Source organism: Salvelinus sp. IW2-2015, linkage group LG23 (genome assembly GCF_002910315.2).
Source record: "Salvelinus sp. IW2-2015 linkage group LG23, ASM291031v2, whole genome shotgun sequence".
NCBI classification, from domain to species: domain Eukaryota; kingdom Metazoa; phylum Chordata; class Actinopteri; order Salmoniformes; family Salmonidae; genus Salvelinus; species Salvelinus sp. IW2-2015.
This window is the reverse complement of record NC_036863.1, coordinates 42,885,798-42,909,607: the sequence shown is the minus strand read 5'-3', so window position 1 is coordinate 42,909,607 and position 23,810 is coordinate 42,885,798. Positions and strand designations below refer to the sequence as shown.

Sequence of the window (23,810 nt, the reverse complement as noted above, 5' to 3'; positions counted from 1 at the left end):
GGACAGCAAATCTTTATTATACATATTTTTTTATTGCAATTTCTCCCCGGTCCCTAAACGTCTTTGCTCCGCAAAAGAAGCAGAGACGACTTTACTTCACCGATGTCAACTAGATTGAAGCATTCATTTATCGATTTATGACATCATTCTGGTGAGCAAGGGTTTATATAGTCTTCTAGGGCAACGAGTAATGACAGAAGAGAAACTGCATGTTCCTAATTCTAGGCAAGTTGACTAACAAATAGCCTAGCAAAATGTTTAAAATTACAATCGGATACATATCTAAATCAGGCAAAAATAAATCCTGCATCCTCTGTCAAAATCGTTCCGCCATCTGACTAGCATACAGTCCCTTTTCTGTATTAGCTGTTGGGGTCTGGGTCTCAAATTTTCACTATCACATATAGTCGGGCGGTTATGGGTGGGTTATTAGCAATTGCGGGCGGGTGAACAAACAGCTGACCCGTGTACCACTAGTGGTGGTACAGTGTGTGCTGGGCTGGCGGACTGTGTGTGTTTGTCACCAGATGTAAGCAGCGCGTGTGTGTGTTTGTGAGCTCAGAGCCGAGCTTAGTGAGGCTGGTGGTGAAGTGGTGCTAAAGCTCTGAGAGCAGAGTAGAGCAGAGCGCCTGTGGAGGTAGGCAGCAGCATTAGCTAGCAGAGTGGAGAGTGGAGGAGCACGAACAGAGACTGGCCTGGCAGGGGCACACACAGGCTGCTGGAGGGCCCTCGAAGTGGACATGTGATGATAGAGCTCCCCAGACGCGCTTCACAAGGTACTGTGGCTGATGCTTTCCTGCAGAGTAGCTCCATTGAGGAGCTACTCTGCAGGATTGTATGGTCTTATGGATTGTATGGTCTTATGAAGGCTAGGCACTTACAGTTCCTTCAGAAAGTACTCACACACCTTGACTTTTTASACATTTTCTTGTGTTACAGCCTGAATTTAAAATKGATTAAATTGAGATTTTGTGTAACTGGCCTACACACAATAACCTACAATGTCCAAGTGGAATTATGTTTTTAGAAATGTTTACAAATTAATTAAATGATAAGCTGAATTGTCTTGAGTCAAGTATTCAAATCCTTTGTTATGGCAAGCCTAAATAAGTTCCGGACAAAAGATTTGCTTAACACGTCACATAATAAGTAGCATGGACTCACTCTGTGTGCAATAATGGTGTTTAACATGATTTTTGAATGACTACCTCATCTCTGTACCCCACACATACAATTCTCTGTAAGATCCCTCAGTCCAGCAGTGAATTTCAACCGCAAAGATCAGGGTGGTTATCCAATGCCTGGCAAAAAAAAGGGCACCTATTGGTAGATGGGTTAAATAAAATAAAAAAGTAAAACCTTAAAGCGGACATTGAACATCCCTTTGAGCATGGTGAAGTAGTTAATTACATTTTGGATGGTGTATCAATACACCCAGTCACTACAAAGATACAGTTGTCCTTCCTAACTCAGGTGCCGGAGGGGAAGGAAACCGCTCAGGGATTTCACCATGAGGCCAATGGTGACTTYAAAGCAGTTACAGAGTTGAATGGCCGTGATAGGAGAGAACTGAGGATGGATCAACAACATGGTAGTTAGTCCACAATACTAACCTAAATGATAGGGTGAAATGAATGAAGCCTGTACAGAATATTCCAAAACGTGCATCGTGTTTTCAATAAGGCACTAAAGTAAAACTGCAAGAAATGTGGCAAAGAAATTAACTTTATGTCCTGAAAACAGTTATTTTTGGAGCAAACACAACACATTACTGGGTACCACTCTTTATATTTTTACGCATGTGATAGGAGACCCATCAACAGTGATAGACGGCAAAGTCCTAGAGGAAAACATGGTTCAGTCTGCTTTCCAACAGACACTGGGAGACAAATTCACCTTTCAGCAGGACAAGAACCTAAAACACAAGGCCAAATATACCCTGGAGTTGCTTACCAAGAGGACAAACAATGTTCCTGAGTGACCTAGTTACAGTTTTGACTTAAATCGGCGTGGAAGTCTATGGCCAAGACTTGAAAATGGTTGTCTAGCAATGATCAACAACCAACGTGACAGATCTTGAAGAATTTTTTTTGAAATTATAGTGTGCAAATATCGTCCAATCCAGGTGTGCAAAGGATCTTAGAGACTTACCCAGAAAGACTCACAGCTGCCGTCGCTACCTAAGGTGGTGTGAATACTTATGTAAATGAGATCTTTTTGTATTTCATTTTCAAAACATTTGCCATAATGTCTAAAAACATGTTTGCACTTTGTCATTATGGGGGGTATTGTGTGTAAATAGATGGGTGAGGGAAAAATGATTTTCATCCATTTTTGAATTCAAGCTGCAACACAACAAAATGGTGGACTAAGTCGAGGGTTATGAATACTTTCTGAAGGCACTGTATGTTCCATCTGTAGGCTTCGGCTATGTTGAACACATGTTATTCACTGGTTCACATTGAGTCCTTAGAGTTCAAACTGATTCAATTGTGTTTCCTGCCAATGTTCTGGCTCCTTCTATGCAGGTGTCCCATGTTGGACACCTGGTTGTGGCCACTGACTTGGCTCTGTCTTCATCTGCCGCTTGTTTGCGCATCTGCTAGATAAACAGGATTAGATATTTAGGATTACACTTCCCTGACCCTCCCCATATTGTGCTGGTCTAGGCCTTTTCAGATTGCTAATGCTTTGTTTTAACCCTGCCTCAGACTGAGGTAACTACCAACCCGATGCCACATTGATTGATATCCAATTGGGTGAAGGCAGTAAACAGCGTTGTGGTTGCGACTGACTTTTATTGCCAATTAATAAGCAAGTGAGGACAACGGTGTAAGAACTCTGGATTTCATCTTGTTTTTCAGTCATGCCATAGTAAAGATGACACACTCTAGTAGGTATTATGGTGCTCTACATTCATGGCATATCATATTAAAATGCACAGAAAACTAAAATTCCTTTGTGCGATAGATCAAAGTTCAGTGCTGGGATTTCAGGCTCCTCAGTCAAACAGATTTAGATGCGATCAGAAGGCATTGGCGCTCTTAATACCGTTTTTTTATTTATTTTTTTACTTCTGTTTGTTACAGCGGTGGATCGCATTTCTCTGCACGATCTCGTCTGAAGTTTTGCAATGTCTGTTTTCACGGGTGGCAGTTGCCAGCTCTCCACGAAATAATTCAAATTCATATGGAGACAGGAGACTTTGTGGTGATGTCTGATATAGGACACAGTTTGACTTCTGCTTTTCTGAAGGATGATGTGGTTGTGCTTTTCCTTTTAGAAGTGGTAGCTGGAACAGTTGATCCAACCAAACGCTTGTTTTTAGCCTTGTTTTCACATCGTTTATGTCCTCCCCMTATTTACTTAACCCTTTACACTTGTGGGAATTGACCTATATGTTTCGTGCTAAATTGTCATATTTGTTTCCAGACGAAATATGAAATGCACATGCATAAATGACCATGGTAGCGATTGAAAGGGAACAGTTTGAGGATTATGRGAAATAAAATGAGCAAGGTGCTGAATTTCAGAACGGCTGTCAAGTCAAAACCCKTACAGCACTGTGAAGCGCAGAGCCAGAGCTCTGACGTCATGTATATCATGTTACTGTAAGTTCAATTTAGGCGTTTATCTGTGCCCATATCTGCCATTTTCAACCCGTATATGTACAGATAGTGCCCCACAGTCAGCAATATTTATGTTCTTCATGTATGTGTTGGCAGACAAATTCCTCACTCGTGAGACTTCTATGGTATGCCGAMTATCTCAACTTGGGTCCATGTGGAGGATTCCAGAGTCTCTAAAACATACCACCCCCTCTGTGATGTAAGTTGGCCGCAACATACATTCGGTCTATGTGTAACAGCCTATATTATCCAGTTAGCATGGATCCCTCTGTAATGGCTATTCRTCTGGGTTGTGTTTAGCCTTAGCAACCCGTTTGGTTCCTAACCCATCATAGTTGAGCTGGTCTATCTGTAAACCTAAGCCATGGTCTTATTACCCATAACCCAAGACAGTCCAACGCTGTGATGATTCAGAAACGTTCACAGCTTCTAGTGAAGTGAGTCAGATATTAGTTTGTCCGAAGCAGAAACATTCACAACTTCTAGTGAAATGAATCAGACCTCGGTGATGATAGTAGTTAGTCCGAGGACTAATTATCAGTAACTATCCCAGTGCCTTAGAATACAGAGCCTGGCTAATTGCACATAATCAGTGGCTGGCAGTTGCATTTTAGTACAAGCATTAACATAATGAGCACATTCCTCACTCTACACCAGCTCTCCACCATTTCATTTCCTTTTATCGACGCATTGATTGCAAGAGCTGCAATAACACAACATAACCTCTGGAACAGGAAGCAACATCAGTGTCCACATCTGGCTTTTGAAGAGGTATTTTCTAATGTGTCTGTCCTCCTGCCGTCTATCACAACATGCTGCTCCTCCATCGTACTGCCGCCAAACCACTCCCTCTGCCCTGTGTCGACTAGATCCACCCTGACTTCTTTTTAGGCGTACAGTGGAGACGAAAGTTGAGGCAGGAAGGGAAGCCCATTAAAACCTGCATTAGTCTCAGTCTGCTAACCCCTCATGCATGAGCAAGGACCGGATTCTCAGTCCGTCGTCATGTGCTTCAAACAATGTCTGTCATTGTGAATGTGAAATGGCACTGGGCCTAGGGGAGTAGGCCAGGGTACACTCTGTGAATCTGAAGTTGGGGTCGCCTGAGACTAAGAGAAAGCAGTCCTGCAAGGCTAGCCACCCAGGGCCAGCGGCCAGGGATGGTCTTGTAGCCCAAGCCTCTGGCGCAGTTACCCACGGTGCTCATTACAGGAAGTGTTCCGGTGTTACTGGCTCAGCGCTCCAATCAGTGGCTCGCTAATATTCCGAGTGTTGAGGCATGACGCCTTTGTGTTTTCACGTTATCTTTTTAATTTCAGTAGCCCATCTCCGCTGTCCAAATTTGCTTTGAAAATAAAAAAAGAAAGGATTGAGAAGAAGCCTTGACTAAGATAAAGCAAAAGCAGAGAGGCTTTGAAGACTAGAACTTTGAACTTTTTTTTTCTGTCTTAAATTATTCCACTGTGTCACACAGCCCCTCATATGCAAGGAGAACTCGGTCTCCTAAATGTGTTGATATTCTAACCTCTTCCCTCTTCTAGTCTCTATTCTCCAGTAAAATCCCATTGATTGGTTGAATCGGATGACCAGTAATTCCGGCACGTTAAGATCTCTGACCGTCTATTACATTCTAACAACGCGATTGATTAGGTGCAGCGACGTTCCAATTTGAACTACTTTAATAAGGGTAGTTGACACAGATTCCTCACATACCTGAGGTTATGATGACATAACATTCAAACAATTAACATAGGCGACCTACGTTTTCAAATACAATGTCTTGTCCTCATTTTGATAGCCACATTTAAAGAGGATATTCCTAGAGTTGGTGGAACGTGAGTCCATGCCAAATGGTTCTCTCCACATCTGTTCCTTAATGTGTCGTAAGGGCCTCTGTACTGTATGTGGCTGGGTCAGGGCGAGAGCTGAGAGCGTATTGCTGTCCCTCTCTAGGAACACATGATGTATGACGTATGTGATGCCCTGAGGGAAGGGTGTGTGCTAGCACTGATCATGCTCCTAGAAAATGGCCGTGTGTGTGTGTGTGTGTGTTCCCGGAGGCCCTCGGCTCTTTTTCACGTCTGTCAGAACTCTCTGACTGCAAGAAGAAGAGAAAAATGGAACTTGGGAGTTGGTGACTTATTGGTAAATGTCAAGGTCCTCATTTTCCCACATTTCTAACAGTCCTGTTCCCCAACCCCCCCACCCACCCCCCCGCCATCTCAGCATTTTTGGTATGTCATTGTAGAGGCTTTGGAAACTTGTGACACGAAAGCAATTTGTGAGCGTTGGGTGGAGTGAGCGGTGTGTTGGTGACGCAGACAGCCAGTCTCTACTCGTGCTCATTAATGTTGCTCACGCTATTATTACTGAAGGTATCATTTCTCAAAGTTAGGATCGACTTTCTGCGCTATAGATACACCTAAGACTCAAATGCCAGGAATACCACTCTTTCCCTTCCGTTCTCCCTGTTTTTGTCAGGTACATGGAACAAAAAAAGAACACTCCTGAAAGCCGTTGTCACTCGGCTTGTAAGACTATCTGCCGTCACTTCAGCCTGGTATTCAGTTTCTCAGAAGAGACAATTGATGTGAAGGAAAAGCGAGGTGTATTGATCTGGAGGAGATGTGAAAATTCTGTTATTTTGTCTGCTATTTGCCTCAGGCACTGTGACTCATGTCACTTACAGTGCCTTTAGAAGGTATTCACCCCCATTGACTTTTTCAAAATGTTGTGTTAAAGCCTGAATTTGATTAAATGTAGCTTTTTTGTGACTGGCCTACACACAATACCCCATAATGTCGMAGTGGACTAATGTTTTTAGACATTTCTACATATTAATTCAAAAATAAAAGCTCTTGAGTCAATAAGTATTCAAGACCTTTTTTATGGAAAGCCTAAATAAGTTCAGTAGTAAAACTGTGCTTAAACAAGTCACAATAAGTTGCATTGACTCACTGTGTCGAATAATAGTGTTTTTGAGCATGATTTTTGAATGACTGCCTCATCTCTGTACCCCACACATACAATTATCTGTAAGGTCCCTCAGTCGAGCAGTGCATTTCAAACACAGATTCTACCACAAAGACCAGGTAGGTTTTCCAATTCCTCACAAAGAAGGGCAGCTATTGGTTAAGAAAAAGCAGACATTGAATATCACTTTGAGCATGGTGAAGTTATTAATTACGCTTTGGATACTGTATCAATACACCCAGTCACTACAAAGATACAGTTGTCCTTCCTAACTCAGTTGCCGGAGAGGAAAGTAACCACTCTGAGATTTCACCATGAGGCCAATGGTGGCTTTAAAAAATAATATATAGCGTTTTAATGGCTGTGATAGGCGGAAACTGAGGATGAATCAACAACATTGTAGTTACTCCGCAATACTAACCTAATTGACAGAGTGAAAAGAAGGAAGCTTGTACAGAATAAAAAATATTAAAAAATATGCTTTTACAAAGTATTGACACAGGGGTGTGAATACTTATGTTAAATTTGATATTTCTGTATGTCATTTTCAATACATTTCTAAAAACATGTTTTCACTTTGTCGTTATGTGGTATTGTGTGTACTGTAGATGGGTGAGAGAATCTATTTAATCCATTTTCAATTCAGGCTTTATCACAACAAAATGTGGAATAAGTCAAGGGGTGCGACATACTTTCTGAAGGCTCTGTATCTCTACTGCCAGAGAATGAGAAGACACAGATATTCAAACCTTATACTAGAGCTGGGACAATAAACTGACCATACCRATCACTTATTGGCCGTGTGTTGCCAGGACAACAACCTCTCCCTCAACGTGATCAAGACAAAAGAGATGATTGTTGACTACAGGAAAGGAGGACCGAGCACGCCCCCATTCTCATCAACAGGGCTGTAGTGGAGCAGGTTGAGAGCTTCAAGTTCCTTGGTGTCCACATCACCAACAAACTAACATGGTCCAAACACACCAAGACAGTTGTGAAGAGTGCACGACAAAGCCTATTCCCCCTCAGGAGACTGAAACGATTTGTCATGGGTCCTCAGATCCTCAAAATGTTCTCTASAGCTGCACCATCGAAAGCATCCTGACTGGTTGCATCACTGCCTGGTATGGCAACTGCTTGGCCTCGKACCGCAAGGCACTACAGAGGGTAGTGCGTACGGCCCAGTACATCACTGGGGCCAAGCTTTCTGCTATCAAAGACCTCTATACGGTGTTAAAGGAAGGCCCTAAAAGTTGTCAAAGACTCCAGCCACCTTAGTCATAGACTGTTTTCTCCGCTACCAAGCGGTACCTGAGCGCCAAGTCTAGGTCCAAAAGGCTTCTTAACAGCTTCTACCCCTCCCAAGCCATAAGACTCCTGAACAGCTAATCAAATGGCTACCCAGACTATTAGCATTGCCCCCCCTCCCCCTTTTATTTTACACTGCTGCTACTCTTTATTATTATCTATGCTTAGTAACTTTGACTCTACCTACATGTACATATTACCTCGGCTAACTGGTGCCCCCGCACATTGACTGTGTACCGGTACCCCCTGTATATAGCCTCGCTATTGTTATTTCACTGCTGCTCTTTAATTATTTCTTACTTTTATTTGTAATTTTTTACCCATCTATTTTTTTTACTAAACACTTATTTTTCTTAACTGCGTTGTTGGTTAAGGGCTTGTAAATAAGCGTTTCAACTCCTGTTGTATTCGGCGCATGTGACCCCCCAAAAAAGTATTTCATTGCAGGATTTTGCTGGTATCGTTCGTTACGATAAGTTGCCTGTGCTAGTGAAATGAAATAAGTTTTCTAATATGGCTGATTTGTTAATGGGACAATCGGCGGCAACAACCATCAAGCTAGTAGCAGTTGTTTAAAGGATCATTAAAAAGAAGCTGTGGTGCACATTGTTATAAACATATATTTCTATCTACGTTATACTTTATAAGCACTTTAGCTATAGCTACCTTGTGTAACGCAGCCCCGTCCTACAGTAGAACCAACTGTCTATGACAGAGCAGTTTTTGCACTCCTTGTTTTTTTGGGGTGTATCCCATCTGTTTCACTTGACAAATGCATTGTGTCATCTGAATCATACTGGGGTTTTCATAATCCTTTACACATTTAAAAGGGTGGGCTACTCCCGTCGCGGTGGCTGCCTGGTGCATATTAAATAACTTGTGTATGAATAGCAGAGCCCCCCCCGTCCCTTTTAATCCTGGCCCAGATGACATGGTGACAGGCCTTCACGTCACTCTCTCGGCCACAATGGGAGCCAAGTGACAGGTATTGTGGTTGGAGCTTAGACTCTGGGTGTGGGGACTGGGGAGGGGGCAGGGAGTGGGGTAAAGGACTCAAATGCCTGCACGTCRTCCTTAGAACCCCTTTTGGAATTTTCTCTTGCTTTGTTGCTTTCTGAAACTAGCCCCTTTTCCCGCCTCTAAACTTTCTGATGGGGATATTGGATCACGCAGACGGACTAGCACACGAACAGCTGCGTCTCACACCAAAGGGAGGGCGACTCGGGCGTCTTTCACATGCTCTGCTCCCAGCGCCCTTTTGAAGTGATGAAATGGCTTTCTCCCTGGCCCTCCTCTCCTATCCTCTCCATGGCCTTGCCTGTGTTTTCATCTTTATAAATGCACTTTTGTGCTCTTGCTTTGCTTTGGTATTCGTGCATTTTTATCCCCGTACCCCTGCAAGGCTTTGATTCTTTGTTCCATGCTCTTTTCCCATGCGCCCTCCCACCTTCCATATATTAATGGATCTGTGGTGACTGGCTGGATCCCACCTCAGGCACGCTGGATCTTGTTGTCTCCCTGTCAACCTCAGCCCTTTCCAAAGTTTGAACAAGCTCTCGTTTTAAGCTTGTGTATTTGTCCTCTGAAAATTGGTGCTTTGTAGAGGAAGACAAAAAAAACAAGGTGCGGCCATTCTAAACAAGCAACCCTATAGAATATACACAGGCAGGTTAAATGTACCAGTTTTTGTGTTTGATTTTTTTTTTGTGGGTAAATAGAAGTTCTGTTTGCAGACCTGTGTTTTGTTAGCTTCACTACAGACTCGCTCGACCTTTTTTGGGTTCATTTTGAACCAGAATGTCATAACAGATTAGGCTCGTTGAAACATTTCCAGCTGAAATTGCCCAATTGACAATACATTAACAGTATGCAAGCAACTTCTATTATACAATGACGTGACCCTGGATGGGTGCTTCGTTTCCGGAGTCATGATGGAGACATTGTGGACGGGGCTGTCCATCCTGGCAATGATGCAGGCTTCTAGAGACTAGAGGTCATTCATATTCTGCTCCACCCCCTCTTTACCTGTACCACACTCGCTTCTTAAAGTTTTTAGTTTGAACTTTACAGACGGAAAAGGTTCCTTGGTTCCTTTGAAGTGAATGGAAGAGCGCAAGGATCATTTGTGAAAGCCCCTGCTAATCAATTCAAGTGGCTGTCATTACTGTGTAATCCAGAATTGGCCTGTCCCGGATCCTCTTGGTATTCTCTGAGAGGAATGCCTGAACGCCGGGATCTCGTGACATCAGCACATTAATTCACTGACTGGGTCTTCTGCTCTCCTTTAAAAACCCATTATACATTTCTCTTTGTCAAACGGTATGAAAAAATGATGGGGCAGCACCCATCAGAATCAGCACCTTACTGTACGTGTTGGAATGCGCCTCTTTCTAGGGCAGGTATCCCCAACCTGGGGTACGCACAATGCCGTCTGGGGTACGCCAAATAAAAATGTGATTCACATTCAAAAAAAATAAATAATCTGTTTTCAAACGGTCCATTTGTATTTTCCAACGGGGCTATACATTTGCGTAAGKTTTTTTTTCTCGCCTGAGTAGCTTCGTTTCACTGCCAAAAATTTAATTAAATCATCTACTGTTCAGCGAATTAACACMATGTCAAATACAGGTAGCAGACATTTAGAAACAAATCATGCCAATTTGAAAAATAAGCCACATGTTTTTTGAGAGATAACTAAGACGACTTTTGCGTAGTAAGACGTATAAAAGCAACAGATACCATTAATAAGAAGGGRCTAGAAGAATCTTATATGGTGAGCTACCGAGTGGCTAGGACAGGCAAGTCCCATACTATTGTGGAGGACTGCCGCGGATATAGCTGGGACAATGCTGGAGGAAAAGGCCCAAAAAACTATACAGACGATGCCTTCATCAAACAACACCGTTTCACGACGCATCAGTGACATGGCAGGATATGTTTTGAAACAATTACTGCTTCGCATACAAGCCAGTGAATTATATACATTACAGCTGGATGAGTCAACAGACGTGGCGGGCCTGGCACAGCTCCTGGAATATTTCCGTTACGTTTATGGGGGGACAGTTAAGGAGTACATCCTCTTCTGCAAACCACTGGAAGCCAGGACAACAGGAGAATATATTTTTAAAGTACTGGACATCTTTGTGACATCAAATGGACTTTAGTGGTCAAGATGTGTTTATCTGTACTGATGGCACAAAATCCATGACAGGGAGACCTAGTGGAGTGGAGTGGTAACGCATGTGCAAGCAGTTGCTCCTGACTCCACTTGGGTACCTGCAGCATCACCGAGAGGCTTTTGCTGCAAAAGGAATACCTGACAGCTTGAAAGACGTTTTGGACACTACAGTGAAAATGGTTGACTTTTTTTAAAGCAAGTCCCCTGAACTCTCATGTATTTGCAGCACTATGCAATGATATGGTCAGTGACCATTTAAACGCTTTTACAACATACAGATGTGCGCTGGTTATCAAGGGGCAAAGTATTGACACCTTTTTTTGAATTGAGAGACGAGCTTAAAGTTCTCTTTACTGACCATCATTTCACTTGTCTGACCGCTTGCATGATGACGAGTTTCTCACACGACTGGCCTATCTGGGTGATGTATTTTTCTCGCCTGAATGATCTGATTCTAGGATTACAGGGACTCTGTTTATTCAATGTGCGGGACAAAATTGAGGCAATGATTAAGGAGTTGGAGCTCTTTTTTTTGTCTGCATTAGCAAGGACGACAACACAGGTCTTTCCATCATTGTATGATTTTTGTTTGTCCGTAAGCTTGAGTTCATTTGCAATGTCAAATGTGACGTAGCGAAGCACCTGAGTGAGATGGGTGCACAATTACGCAGGTACTTTCCCAAAACGGACGAGACAAACAACTGGATTCGTTATCCCTTTCATTCCCTGCCTCCAGTCCACTTACCGATATCTGAACAAGAGAGCCTCAACGAAATTGCAACAAATGGTTCTGTGAAAATTGAATTCAATCAGAAGCCACTGCCAGATTTCTGGATTGGGCTGCACTCGGAGTATCCTGTCCTGGCAAATCGCGCTGTTATGATTCTGATGCCCTTTGCAACCACGTACCTATGTGAGAGTGGATTCTCGGCTCTCACTARCATGAAAACTAAATACAGGCACAGACTCTGTGTGGAAAATGATTTAAGACTGAGTCTCTCTCCAATACAACCCAACATTGCAGAGTTATGTGCATCCTTTCAAGCACACCCTTCTCATTAACCTGTGGTGAGTTATTCACAATTTTTGATGAACAAATAAAGTTTTGTGTGAAAAGGGCTAAATAAAGCAGAACTATTGATTTATTTATTATATTATTATTTGTGCCCTTGTCCTATAAGAGCTCTCTTTCACTTCCCACCAGCTGGGTTGTGACAAACTCACACTCCTTCTTATGTTTAATAAATGTAGTGTGTGTGTGTGTGTGTGTGTGTGTGGCTTACAATGATGGCAAAAAACATTTGAGAGTGCGCTGACCCTGGTGCTAGAGGGGGTAAAGCTGGAGGTTGAATGTTTGAAGGGGTACGGGACTATAATAAGTTTGGGAACCACTGATCTAGGGGATCTGATGTTGGCTTGTTGATATCCCTGGGAGCATGTTGAAGCAAACAGGTAGACAGTCAGGTAGAGCAATCAGGTAGACACAGGCACAATTCCAACACATTTTGATCAGGGTGGCCTATCTTAAGAGAGACTTTTTTTAGTTTATTCAAAATGGATGTCATTAAACAACATTTGAAAATAATGAATCAAAGATGCAATCAAGAAATGTGGGGTGGGATGGAGGTTGAGCTCAGTAAAAGGAGAGAACTGGAACACTGAACAGTCCTTTTCTAAACTGTGTGTATATTTGTCTTTGTCCTCCAGGTCTCCAGGAGAATGTTTTGGGGATGAACTGCTGGAAGAGCAGCACCTTGCTGGACAACCCGTGTGACCCCAGAGAACCATCTTTACCCCGTCGCCACCTTCGCCCCTCTGTCAGTGCTGCGGAGAGCCCAAAGACTTAGTGTGAGCAGTTGGGGGTCGGGGGGTGGGGAGGGCAGGGGACCTGGGCTGGTGGATGGAGGAAAGGCACACATCCCTTCTGCCAGCGAGCCACCCACCCACCCTGATGGTGTCCCCTGCCCATGTCGCTCCCACCACCCCTCTGCAATGGTGACATGAGTGTATGTGACGTGAAGGAGCCTATTGTATTTTGGAAGAAGAATCTCTGCCACCTCTGAAGCAACTGTTGCATTCCGATTTGCTTTCGCCGTGAACTCTGTGACTGATTCTGCGCAGGGTGATGTTGCTGCCGTCATGCGGTCGCCTCCGGCGGCTCTTCCGTCAGTCTCACTCCCTCACTCTCCAGACCAGCCTGCTGCTCCTCTTCCTCTTCTGCATGGTSAGCGTCCTGGTCTCTGCCTACTTCCTCTACGGAGTCAAGCGGGAGCTGGAGCCGGCGGCGGGGGGCGTAGGAGGGCCGGAGGAAGGCACTGCCGACTGGGACGACCCTCGGGCCACCACGCCCTCCACCTCCTCCCGAGCGCTCCCTCCACGCACGGCCAGGCCCTCAGATGCGTTGCGCACTGACCCTGTGGTGCTGGTGTTTGTGGAGAGTCTGTACTCCCAGTTGGGCCAGGACATTGTGGCAATCCTAGAATCTGGCCGTTTCCGCTACCGGACCGAGATCGCCCCGGGGAAGGGGGACATGCCCACCCTGACAGACAAGGACCGAGGCCGTTTCACGCTGGTCATTTACGAGAACATCCTGAAATACGTCAACCTGGACGCCTGGAACAGAGACCTACTGGACAAGTACTGCGTGGAATACGGCGTGGGTATCATAGGCTTCTTTAAGGTTAGTACTGTGTGGAGTAATGAGTGTCGTAATGACTCAAAACAAATGTACTTTTTTAATTACTCTGTCATTTTAAGTAATGCCCCTCACACTTATCTAGGAAAAGTAAAGGGTTATTTAAGACTGTCGTTGTTAGAATCTTAATATCACAAACATAATTTCTCTTATAGTTAAGAGGACATGTCATTTTTTCCCCCCCCTTTATTTACATTTGTTGTATTTCACCTTTATTTAACCAGGTAGGCCAGTTGAGAACAAGTTCTCATTTACAACTGCGACCTGGCCAAGATAAAGCAAAGCAGTGTGACAAAAACAACAACAGAGTTACACATGGAATAAACAAACGTACAGTCAACAACGCAATAGAAAAATCTCTGTACAGTGTGTGCAAATGTAGGGAGGTAAGGCAATAAATAGGCCATGGAGGCGAAATAATTACAGTTTAGCTTTAACACTGGAGTGATAGATGTGCAGATGATGATGTGCATGTAGAGATACTGTTGTGCAAAAGAGCAGGAGGATAAGTAACAATATGGGGATGAGGTAGTTGGGTGTGCTATTTACAGATTGGCTGTGTACAGGTACAGTGATCGGTAAGCTGCTCTGACAGCTGATGCTTAAAGTTAGAGAGGGAGATAAAGGACTCCAACTTCAGTGATTTTTGCAATTAGTTCCAGTCATTGGCGGCAGAGAACTGGAAGGAAAAGCAGCCAAAGTAAGTGTTGGCTTTGGGGRTGACCAGTGAAATATACCTGCTGGAGCGCGTGCTACGGGTGGGTGCTGCTATGGTGACCAGTGAGCTGAGATAAGGCAGGGCTTTACCTAGCATAGACTTATAGATGACCTGGAGCCAGTGGGTTTGGCGACGAATATGTAGTCAGGGCCAGCCAACGAGAGCATACAGGTTGCAGTGGTGGGTAGTATATGAGGCTTTGGTGACAAAACGGATGGCACTGTAATAGACTGCATCCAATTTGCTGAGTAGAGTGTTAGGAGGCTATTCTGTAAATGACATCGCTGAAGTCAAGGATTGGTAGGATAGTCAGTTTTACGAGGGTATGTTTTGCTGCTTTAGTGAAGGATGCTTTGTTTTGCGAAATAGGAAGCCGATTCTAGATTTAATTTTGATGGCTGTGATAGAAAACTAAGGATGGATCAACAACATTGTAGTTACTCCACAATACTAACCTAAATGACAGAGTGAAATGTAGGAAGCCTGTACAGAATACTCAAAATATTCAAAACATGTATCCTGTTTTCAATAAGGCACTAAAATAAAACTGCAAAAAATGTGGCAAAGAAATKAACTTTATATCCTGAATACAAAGCGTTATGTTTGGCGCAATTCCAACACAACAGATCACTGGGTACCACTCTTCATATTTTCAAGCATAGTGGAGGCTGCATCATGTTATGGGTATGCTTGTCATCGGCAAGAACTAGGGAGTTTTTTTTATGATWAAAARAAACGGWATAGAGTTTAGCACAGGCAAAATCCTAGAGGAAAACTGCCTTCCAACAGACACTGGGAGACAAATTCACCTTTCAGCAGGACAATAACCTGAAACACAAGAGCAAATATACATGGGAGTTGCTTACCAGCAAGACATTGAATATTCCAGAGTGGCCTAGTTAGTTTTAACTTAAATAGGCTTATATATATGGCAATTCTTGAAAATGACTGTATAGCAATGATCAGCAACTAACTTGACAGAGCTTGAGGAATTTTAAGAATAATGTGCAAATATTGTACAATCCAGGCGTGCAAAGCTCTTAGAGACTTACCCAGAWAGACTCAGCTGTAATTGCTGCCAAAGGTGATTCTAACATGTATTGACTCACGGAGTTGAATACTTATGTAATCAAGATATGTTAGTATTTYATTTTTCATAAATGTTTTACAAATGTTAGMATTTTTCTTACACTTTGACATKACAGATTATTTTGTGTAGATCGTTGACAACAAATTACCATTTMAATAAATGTTAATCCCACTTTGTAACACAACAATGTGGAAAAAGTCAAAGGGTGTGAATACTTTCTGAAGGCACTATACTGCACGAAGAAACTGCYCTCTATACCTCTCGATCACACGTTTTTCTGTGTCTTCCCTCGGCCTCAGACCGGACAAGTAGGCGTGGTCATTGTAGTTACTTACTATGTTTTCTGCACTGAACTATATAAAATATTGACCTGTTGGAAACTACAACTCCCAACTACATCACACAGTTCGGGCTTACTCTGATTTTATCTCTAGAGAAACTCACAGGAAAATGAATAAATAAATGGAATTCAATTAGTTGTTTTAAAATAACCAAAATGTTAATCGCTCAACACAATTAAAATATATGTTCTTTTGAAGTACTTTTTCTTATTTCTATAATGTTTCTTAAGTAAATTGTAATAGATTTTTTTGTGATGGATTTAACTCTTGAACTGCCGTGGTTTTAGTGTTTTTTGTTTTTACAGAAACATAAATAATAAAATAATAAACGCTATAAGACCTTCATAAACACAACCAAATTAATAATTTTGCGATCGCATATATGAAGTCTATTTATTAGACTGCTAGAATGTTGACGTTCAAAAGAGGCGCCATTGGCCCGGAGGGGGGTCCTACGAGGCCAGGCTTTTCTAGTGTTTAAGGTTAGTACTGTGTGGACTACGGAGTGGCGGGATCATAGGCTCATTTAAGGTGAGAGCCAGTCACCGACTGCAGCCTGCTAAGATAGGTGTACATTGCTTATCAATCTCAAGTATCTTTAATCAGCTGTATAAAGAAACAATACGTCCTAAGAAGCGCTATAGAAATCATACTGATTCGCCGGGTAGGAGCACTTGTGCTGATTGTGTCAGACCTTTTGTGTGTTCAATCTGATCCCTGGTTCATCGTGCTGAAAAAGTAATCATATTTATCATCATGCCTCCACTCAAAATCTCCTCACCCTGACTTTACTGCTTCAGGCTACAATCACCATATAGACTAGAAGAGGTCCTCCTAACCACTAAGCATCCTCTCATAGTCTGGGATAGGCAGGCATTGCTGGAGGTCAGGTCAGAGAAAGTGGACACCTAGACTGGTTTGTGTAAGTACATAGTCGGATGAGTAGAAAAGTGGACCGTGAGCTGTGAGACAGCAGAATTCTCCGGGTCCGCCCTGAAGCCGAGGGGGAATTCAGTGGTTTGCAATAAAAGTGTCTGAATGAAATGTGCGCTCGTTAATTTTAAATGACTCCCGACTGTGTAAAAGGCGGGCAGGTTCCGCCTTGAGGGTGTCGTCTAACCTGGAAGTCTACCTCTGTGTTCAGCGCGTACAGTATAATACAGTACGCACACACACACACACACACACACACACAGGTCTATCAACAGAGTCTCTGCCTGTGGTTGGTTGCTACCCTGCCGTTCCTCTAGTGCAGTGGTCCTGTCATGGCTCATCGACCGTAGGCCCGTAGCTTAGCTGATAATGGCCCTGCTGGAAAATTCACCAGGGGTGGGAGTGGGACTCACTCAGCTGCTTGGCTGCTACAGTAAATTGGCCTGCCTAATTCCCCTTGGTCGGGTCTGAAGTAAACCCCGTCCTGTTAGTACCACAACACTGGGACTAAGTGGCCTCGCCCAGCCTGGTCCCAGAGCTGACAGACAGGGTGAAGTCCAAGCACCAGAGCAGGGTTTTCACAACCTGAAACGCCAGCTCGGCCCATTTGCTAACCAGCACCCTCACTTTTAATTACACCCAGGCAGGGATAGAGGCTGCTTTAAGCCCCTCTCGTCCTCCCCATTAGTCCTTGAGCTTAATCCTATATCCATGTTGTTGCTGTSTAATTGGAATACATCCTCCCCTTCTAAACTAGCACTAGAGTCAGTCTCCTCATAATTCACCCAGGGCTAGGCTATATTAAGAACTGCCTCCTTTTCTTGCTGTGGGCGTTTGGCCAATCAACCTCGTAGTGTCCCTGGGCTAGTAGCCATGTTGCCATGACCAGTGGTGTAAAGTACTTTGAAGTACTACTTAAGTAGTTTTTTGGGGTGTCTGTACTTTACTACTTTACTCAAGTTTGACAATTTGGGTACTTTTCCCACCACTGGCCATGACGCACTGAAAGCTAAGCCTAATAGGTGATAACCACCCAAGTCTGTGGATCTGACTGAGGGGCTCTTGTGTAAAGGGTGGCTACTAGCTAGAGGCATATATTGCATGATGTTGAATTCCTTAAGTCAATATCCAGCTAGATAGATGGATAGTAAATCATATTTTCCAAAGTCAGATATTGCCAGTGGCTCTGAGAATAGAGCAGCATCTGCTAAGCCACTGAATGATGATTTGCTAGTCTGGATGTGAGTCTGGCAGACACGGACTGTCTATGGCTGTGATTGTGTCGAATTACCAAATGCTGTTTATCACCAATCGATACAAGCTTTATGGGGCTCCTGCTCAGAATGTAAATGAACAAATAAGGGGCAGAGGGTTCACCTACATTTTTCTTTCGCTCCTGCACAAATGCACACAGAGATTTGCGCAACCCACACATGGCCAGAGCCCGTAACTCTTTGGTAAATGTTTTCAGCATTGGAAGAGAATTGAGGCCACCGAGTTGTGGAGGAAATTAACTGTTAACTGAAATGCCCGCTGTGACCTGGCTCCATCTCTCCCCTCTCTTCTCTCCCAGGCCAATGAGAACAGCCTGCTCAGTGCCCAGTTGAAGGGCTTCCCTCTCTTCCTCCATTCAAACCTGGGCCTGAGGGACTGCAGCGTCAACCCCAAGTCCCCCCTGCTCCTCATCACTAAGGCCCGGGAGGTGGAGCGAGGCCCCCTACCCGGGGACGACTGGACCGTCTTCCAGTCCAACCACTCCACCTACGAGCCTGTTCTCCTAGCCAGGACCCGGGTGCCTGACCTGGGCCCATCCGGGGCGGGGGTGGGGGTGGGCGGCCCCCTCCATGCCTCTGTGGTCCAGGACCTGGGGCTCCACGACGGCATCCAGCGGGTGCTCTTCGGCAACAACCTCAACTTCTGGCTGCACAAGCTGGTGTTTGTGGACGCTGTGGCCTTCCTGACGGGCAAGAGGCTGTCTCTGGCTCTAGATCGCTACCTGCTGGTGGACATCGACGACATCTTCGTGGGCAAGGAGGGCACCCGCATGAAGGTTTCAGACGTCAAGGTAAGCATCTGCAGTGTATTGGTCTTTGTAAAGGGGGTTTTGTTTGTGAAGTGCGTTTACTTGTGTCAGTGTGTTTCTGTGCGTGATATGACTATATATATTTACGTTTAGTTCAGTAAGTAGGCTAATCACCAGAGGTGTGACCAAGTCACTATTGTTCGAGTCGCAAGTCTCAAGTCACAAGGTCCGAGTCCCAAGTAGAACGGGTCGAGTCTCGTGTCAAGTCCAAGTCGTGCATTCTAAGAGCGTGACGAGTCATAAGTCAAGTTAAAAATGAAAAAAGCTGTACAGGCAATGACAAATGTTTCTGTTTGAGGCTACCAGGCGGCCCTTTTCATTATTTTGTCTGCAACACATTTTGATTATGTAATAACACATACAAATTCCAAATGCGATCTTCATATGTAAATGATCAATTTCAAGCAATTTTGACATGCAAAGACTAGTAAATCTATGCTAGTAATTGTTGCTTGAAACCCCATTGCTGGTAAGTAAATGGTTCATATTCTTGATCACCCCAAACGTTTTGGAACTGCATATTCATTTATGGCAATCCTCTCGCCCTACAATTTGTATTTTGCGCTGCACCAGATCCTATACCTGTACAGCAAATCAGCAATTTCTTCGCTAGCTCAGTGGTTTTCAAACTTTTTGACCGTCGACCCCCAAAAAGGAGTGGTTCAAAGCTTGCGACCCATGCGCGTGCACATGCAATCGGGCACAGTGCGAACACGCGCGCACAATCGCTGCGCAAATGTACAGTGCCTTCGGAAAGTATGCAGACCCCTTGACTTTTTCCACATTTTGTTACGTTACAGCCTTATTCTAAAATGATTTCTAAATAAATCAGAAATACCTAATTTACACAAGTATTCAGACCCTTTGCTATGAGACTCGAAATTGAGCTTAGGTGCACCCTGTTTCCATTGATGATCCTTGAGGTGTTTCTACAACTTGATTGGAGTCCACCTGTGGTAAATTCAGTTGATTGGACATGATTTGGAAAGGCACACACCTCTCTATATAAGGTCCCACAGTTGACAGTGCACGTCAGAGAAAAAACCAAGCCATGAGGTCAAATGAATTGTCTGTAGAGCTCCGAGACAGGATTGTGTCGAGGCACAGAAATGGGGAAGGTCCCCAAGAACACTGTGGCCTCCATTATTGTGACCTCAGACTGGGGTGAAGGTTCAGCTTCCAACAGGACAACGACTCTAAGCACACAGCCAAGACAACGCAGGAGTGGCTTTGGGACAAGTCTCTGAATGTTCTTGAGTGGACCAGCCAGAGCCTGGAATTGAACTCAATCTAACATCTCTGGAGAGACTTGAAAGTAGCTGTGCAGCAACGCTACCCATCCAACCTGACAGAGCTTGAGAGGATCTGCAGAGAAGAATGGGGAGAAACTTCCCCAAAAACCGGTGTGCCAAGCTTGAAGCATCATACCCAAGAAGACTCGAGGCTGTAATCGCTGCTAAAGGTGCTTCAACAAAGTACTAAGTAAAGGGTCTGAATACTTATGTAAATGTGATATTTTTTTGTAAGACATTTGTAAAAATGTCAAAATCTGTTTTCACTTTGTCATTATGGGGTATTGTGTGTAGATTGATGAGGGGAAATAAAGATGTAATCCATTTTGGAATAAGGCTGTAACGTCAAGGGGTCTACTTTCCAAATGCTCTGTAACCTGTCAATTTAGCCATAAATGGTCATGCATTTTCAAAATRAAAGATACAGAAATAGATTGTTTTTACACCTGCATTTTTTGTTGTTGAAAGTAACACGTTAGCAGTCTATCAACTAGGGATATCATGTCACATTCTCACTTATCTGGAGTCCAGAGCAAGCAGGATCATACGGGCCTACCTGTATGCAGCTGAAGTTACGGGATCGGATGGAGAGCATGATCTGTCTGYAGACCTTTTCTTCTGTACAAATATCATTATTAATTAGCCAGATTATGTTATCTAGGGCTGTGGGTGTCAGGAAATTGTAATCAACCGGTGATTGTCAAGCAAATAACTGCCGGTCTCACGGTAATTGACCGCTAATTAACATAAACAGCTTTAGCATCTCCTTTCTTCACACGCATAGCCTTCAAGCCACTGATGAAGACTTTTGGAACATCTACATTTGAAAACGTCTAGTAAATCCAATTAATATAGCCTACGCCATCACAGTAAATCCGTTTATTTATTTTAGACAGGTCCAAAGAAACATGTTATGAAGAAAATGTAGTTATTTCAGAAGAACATAATACCTTACTATGAGTGTCCTTATGTTAGACCCTGATCTGGCTAGCAGACAATATTTGCTTAGAATTCCGTGGCATTATTTTATATTGTTTTGTAGTTTGAAGAACACAATTGAACATAGCGGAATAAAATGGAAAGGATATTTTCTCTGAGCGATTTCTGAGGAAGTGCGCGCGCGCGGCTATTGTGTTCAGCGGTTAACGAAGAAACAGGTCCCCCTATATGTTTTATTTTGAGTTATTTATGCAACTTTAGTTGTGATACAAACGTTGGGCTATATGTTTAGATTTTTTTATTCATTCTAAGGCTGCATGATGCGTCTACAATGATAATTAGAAAAGAGTTCCCTCAAAGGCATGCGCTCTGCTTTGTTTCTTGCACAGGCTGCACACACTTCATCAGTCTCTCGTTCACAATTTGACAAGCTCTTGATTATGCCTCGAATTTCCCGGKGGCATCCCCCTTGTGTAGCCRTAATGCCCCCTAAAAACATCCATGCCTTTTGCGGCCGTTGTGCTCTTGGTCTGAATGTAATAATTAAAATTCCATTCTCCCGGCTGCCAATCGCCGTGCCCCRAAAAACCTTTCACTCACATGGCTCTCTCAGATATCGCAATTATTATTAGCCAATRCMYGTCACRTGATCGGGTCCTTCTCACAGGCATCTCAGCTCCGACGTAGGCTACAAGTGAAGACAGACGCATCGGGAAAGCAACTGCGCTCGTCCTTATTGAATTAATTGAAGATGTTARAACTGTCCACATTTACTTTTCGTCACCCAACAAGATGAGTAGGCCTAACGAACAGCAAAAGCACTAGTCTATGTCAATCTACTATCCCCAATAGTGCAAAGGTTGACCTATTCTATTGCGAGGAAGAAATATTCTAAACATAGTCTGGGACAGTTGTGGGATGCGATAGATCCCAAATGAATACAACCACTCACGTCACATTTCTTTTTAAAGCAATGGGGCTRATGCAACAAATCAGAACATTAAGCTTAAAATGTTGATAAACTATTAGGCTATTTCTTCACATAATAAGCGCCGCAATGCRCACACGGCCGTAGGCTATAAGCGTGAATGTTCCAAAATGCAATCCAGTAGTGGGAAAACACCATTCTCAAAAGTGACCTCAAACGGGTCTTCAAACTTGAAGCTTATGCGCCGCCTATGTATGCCAGTTAAGCTCGACATTGGTTGTAAAGTGGATTAAAGTGCTTAACTTCTTAAAATTATTTGGCCACTTTAGTTGTGATACAAACCTTATCAAAGCATATAGGCCTATGGGCTCGGCTACATGAGGTGTGTGACTATAATTTGAAAAAGTCGCRAAAGGCCTGCACTGTTTCTTGCCTTACTGCACACAAGCTGGGCATCATTCACTAGTGAAAGGCTAATATTGTCACCCATCAGACTATTCTTAATGTAATCTTGTCTTTACATATACTACATAATATATTTTAGAAATGAGTTTTGATTTAAAATGGACCAGTATCATGCACCTGTCTCGGGAACATGGGCAGGGGAAAAATACATGTCATCTATGCACTTAAATAGCRAATGGAGGACGTTTTTCTCATGGTTCATTTTCATGCCAGCCAGGTAGGCTATACTCCTGTTGTAAAGATCAGTAGTGTRCTTRATATTRGGAAAGTTGAGAAATATAGACCGTCAGCAGAATGTTGACCATCAGCAGCATCAGAGGTTGGAGAAGCCTAGTTACCGTGACTAAACGGTCACGTGGAATTGAACTGCGGTCATGACTAGTGACTGACAGTGTGACGGTAATACGGTCACCGTAACAGCCCTAGTTACGTCTTCATCCCATCAGTATTGAAGGTAGTGCGATGTTACAGCCTTCTTTAGACATATAGCCAGTACCACCACTGAGGTATAGAGTTATAACCCACCCAAACTAGACCGATCTGAAATATGAAAATGATCAATGAAATCACCTGGTTGCCTATTGTTGTGGCAAAGATGCGTCCGTAGCAGATTGCTAAATTGGACTTTATATAGATAATATTAATGTAGGAAGGCATAGGCTACTCTGTTTTTGCCAGGGAAAAAAATGAGAAAATTAAACAAGCGCTTTCTGGTCACTAATGTGTGCCCGCCTTTGCATGCTAATGACTGGTCATTGGTCAACATTCAAGACACAGTTACCCCGGTACTTGGGGAAAATGCCCATTTTCTAAAAACATTTTAATGAAATAAGTGTAAACTGTAGCCACTTATTTCCCTTCATAGTTTGTTGGCCTAAGCCTGACCATCATCCACATACCAAACTGTGCCAGCAATTGGACATTGTTCTCAGGTGGGGGGAGCTTGTTACCCCACATTACCCTAATCCACGGAGACTCTGTGCCACAAAATGAGTTACAAAACGTTATTAAACCTGGTCAGATTGAAGTTTTTTTTTCTTTTTTCTATCAACTCGAGTTTCAAGTAATGAAATGTGTGTCTCGAGGCAGACTCCAGTCTAAGTCATGTGACTCGAGTCCACACCTCTGCTAGTCACTAATCTGTTGCATATCAATATGCCCTATTCTATTGCTGGCATACATATTCCCAGAGAGCTTTACTGTGTGATAGTGCCAAGGTTATTATAGTAAACTAAGAC

The 23,810-nt window shown here is 43.4% G+C and overlaps 1 protein-coding gene across 2 annotated transcripts in view; it reads left to right on the top strand.

Annotated features, from left to right (window-relative positions):
- Positions 1-23,810, top strand: part of ndst1b (N-deacetylase/N-sulfotransferase (heparan glucosaminyl) 1b) — a 102,988-nt gene that overhangs the window by 58,984 nt on the left and 20,194 nt on the right. Inside the window, exons 1-3 of one of the 2 annotated variants that reach the window (XM_023967861.2) lie at positions 623-776; positions 12,796-13,768; positions 18,439-18,930. In XM_023967861.2, the coding sequence (XP_023823629.1) occupies positions 13,214-13,768; positions 18,439-18,930 (1,047 nt within the window). In that variant the 5' untranslated portion in view covers positions 623-776; positions 12,796-13,213. Of the gene's footprint in view, positions 1-622; positions 777-12,795; positions 13,769-18,438; positions 18,931-23,810 lie in introns of those variants that run through there. The other variant, XM_023967859.2, reaches the window with a different exon arrangement.